The sequence below is a fragment of the Olea europaea genome, unplaced genomic scaffold, assembly GCF_002742605.1.
Source record: "Olea europaea var. sylvestris unplaced genomic scaffold, O_europaea_v1 scaffold3018, whole genome shotgun sequence".
Classification (NCBI taxonomy): Eukaryota; Viridiplantae; Streptophyta; class Magnoliopsida; order Lamiales; family Oleaceae; genus Olea; species Olea europaea.
The window spans coordinates 34,286-35,837 of NW_019248848.1; the positions used below are offsets into that span (position 1 = coordinate 34,286).

Consider the following 1,552-nt stretch of genomic DNA (forward strand, 5'->3'; position numbering starts at 1 on the left):
CCATGTTTGGTTTAACTATCAGATTTTTAATAGATTTTGATCAAATTAATAAAAATGTTGTAGAAAAGTTGTTAAAGTTGTGAGACCCAAAAAATATGTGAATAAATAATAAGTTAAAAAAAAAAATTTAAAAATTGGGATAAAAATGGTTTAATCAATCAAGCGTGTCATATAAACCAACTTGACCATAATAAAATAACGACATGTTTATTAGTGGTTGAATAGTTTGTTCACATAGAATATAATTTAGGTACTAATTAAGAATCTTAAAAACTATGACTGCCTTCCAAAAAATACAAAATTAGGGCCCATTGGCTCCAAAAAAGCAGTCATTTATTTCATCCGATGGGCGTGCCAGTAACGTTAGCTGATTATGAACATAAATAAGTCACTCGAAATTAAAAAATTATGTTATATATACACATATACATACCAAAAACATGGCACTAACTAATTCTTCACAACCTTGGAGACTTGAAATGAGCCCAATATTGGTCGGATTTTTTGGAATCATGGCTGGTGCTATAATCGTTGCACTATGCCATTGTATATTTGTGTTTCACGATTGCTTGTCGAGGACTAGAAGAACAAGTCAGGAGAATCAAAGGCAAATTACGCGCAATATTGGACAAGAGCATGCCTCGACTGCCACCAACTCAAGCAATTCATCAGTGCAATTGATCATTGCATCGAAGCACACCAGAGAATCCAAAGATGATGTATGTGCTGTGTGCTTGAGCGAATTTAAGGAAGGCGATGGCGTCAGATTATTGCCTGAATGCACGCATATATTTCATGTAACATGTATCGATAAGTGGTTGGATAGTCATCATAATTGCCCTCTTTGTCGTGCAAATACTCTGCATCCATCAGATCATCTCGAAATTACATTGTCGGATTCTAATCTTGTTCCACCATCGGAGCTTTAGTTTTGGTAAGACGTACGTGCCTTGGGGTGCAAGTTTTGTTTGGTTGAGGTTCAATTTTTTTTTTTTTTTAAAAAGGAAAAAGAAAAAGAAAAAGAAAAAGGGAAACCTCAGTCCAATTCCATTTCAAGCTTTGTTCAAGGGATGGACTCTATCAATTGGGAGTGCATTAGCTTGGCCCATTACTTATTGGGTTCTGTAAAACCCATTACATGTCGGGTTACCAATTTGTTGGCCTACAAACTTTCTGAGATAATCTCGTGTATGCTCTGTCTAAACGGTAAACCCACAAACTATTGAATAAATTGAATATTTAACCAATTTAATTAGTTATATGCGTTAATTATTTTGTTGTTACTTAATTTAATTTTTTTTTAATAAAAATTTGAAAAATTAACGTAGGCTCACGTGAAATTCTAATTTTTATGTTGGACCAAAATCTACCTTTCTTCCTCCACATATTTGCTCAAAGCCTATAACTTGCTCTTTCAACATAATTTTTTTTTAATTCAATCATGCAGAAATTTAATTGCGTGCCGTATTTTTCTCTCGAGACAAGCAAAGCTGCCCTCCAATGGTGTCCAAGGGAGCAGAATTATGCAAACTATCAATCGCGAATCCTATAA

At 34.1% G+C, this 1,552-nt stretch overlaps 1 protein-coding gene across 1 annotated transcript; it reads left to right on the forward strand.

The window, feature by feature from the left end:
• Positions 1-440: 440 nt before the first annotated feature.
• LOC111384822 (RING-H2 finger protein ATL51-like) lies at positions 441-929 on the forward strand. The gene has a single exon (XM_023009153.1). It carries the CDS (start codon positions 441-443, stop codon positions 927-929), a length of 489 nt encoding a protein of 162 aa, XP_022864921.1.
• The last annotated feature ends 623 nt before the right edge of the window (positions 930-1,552 follow it).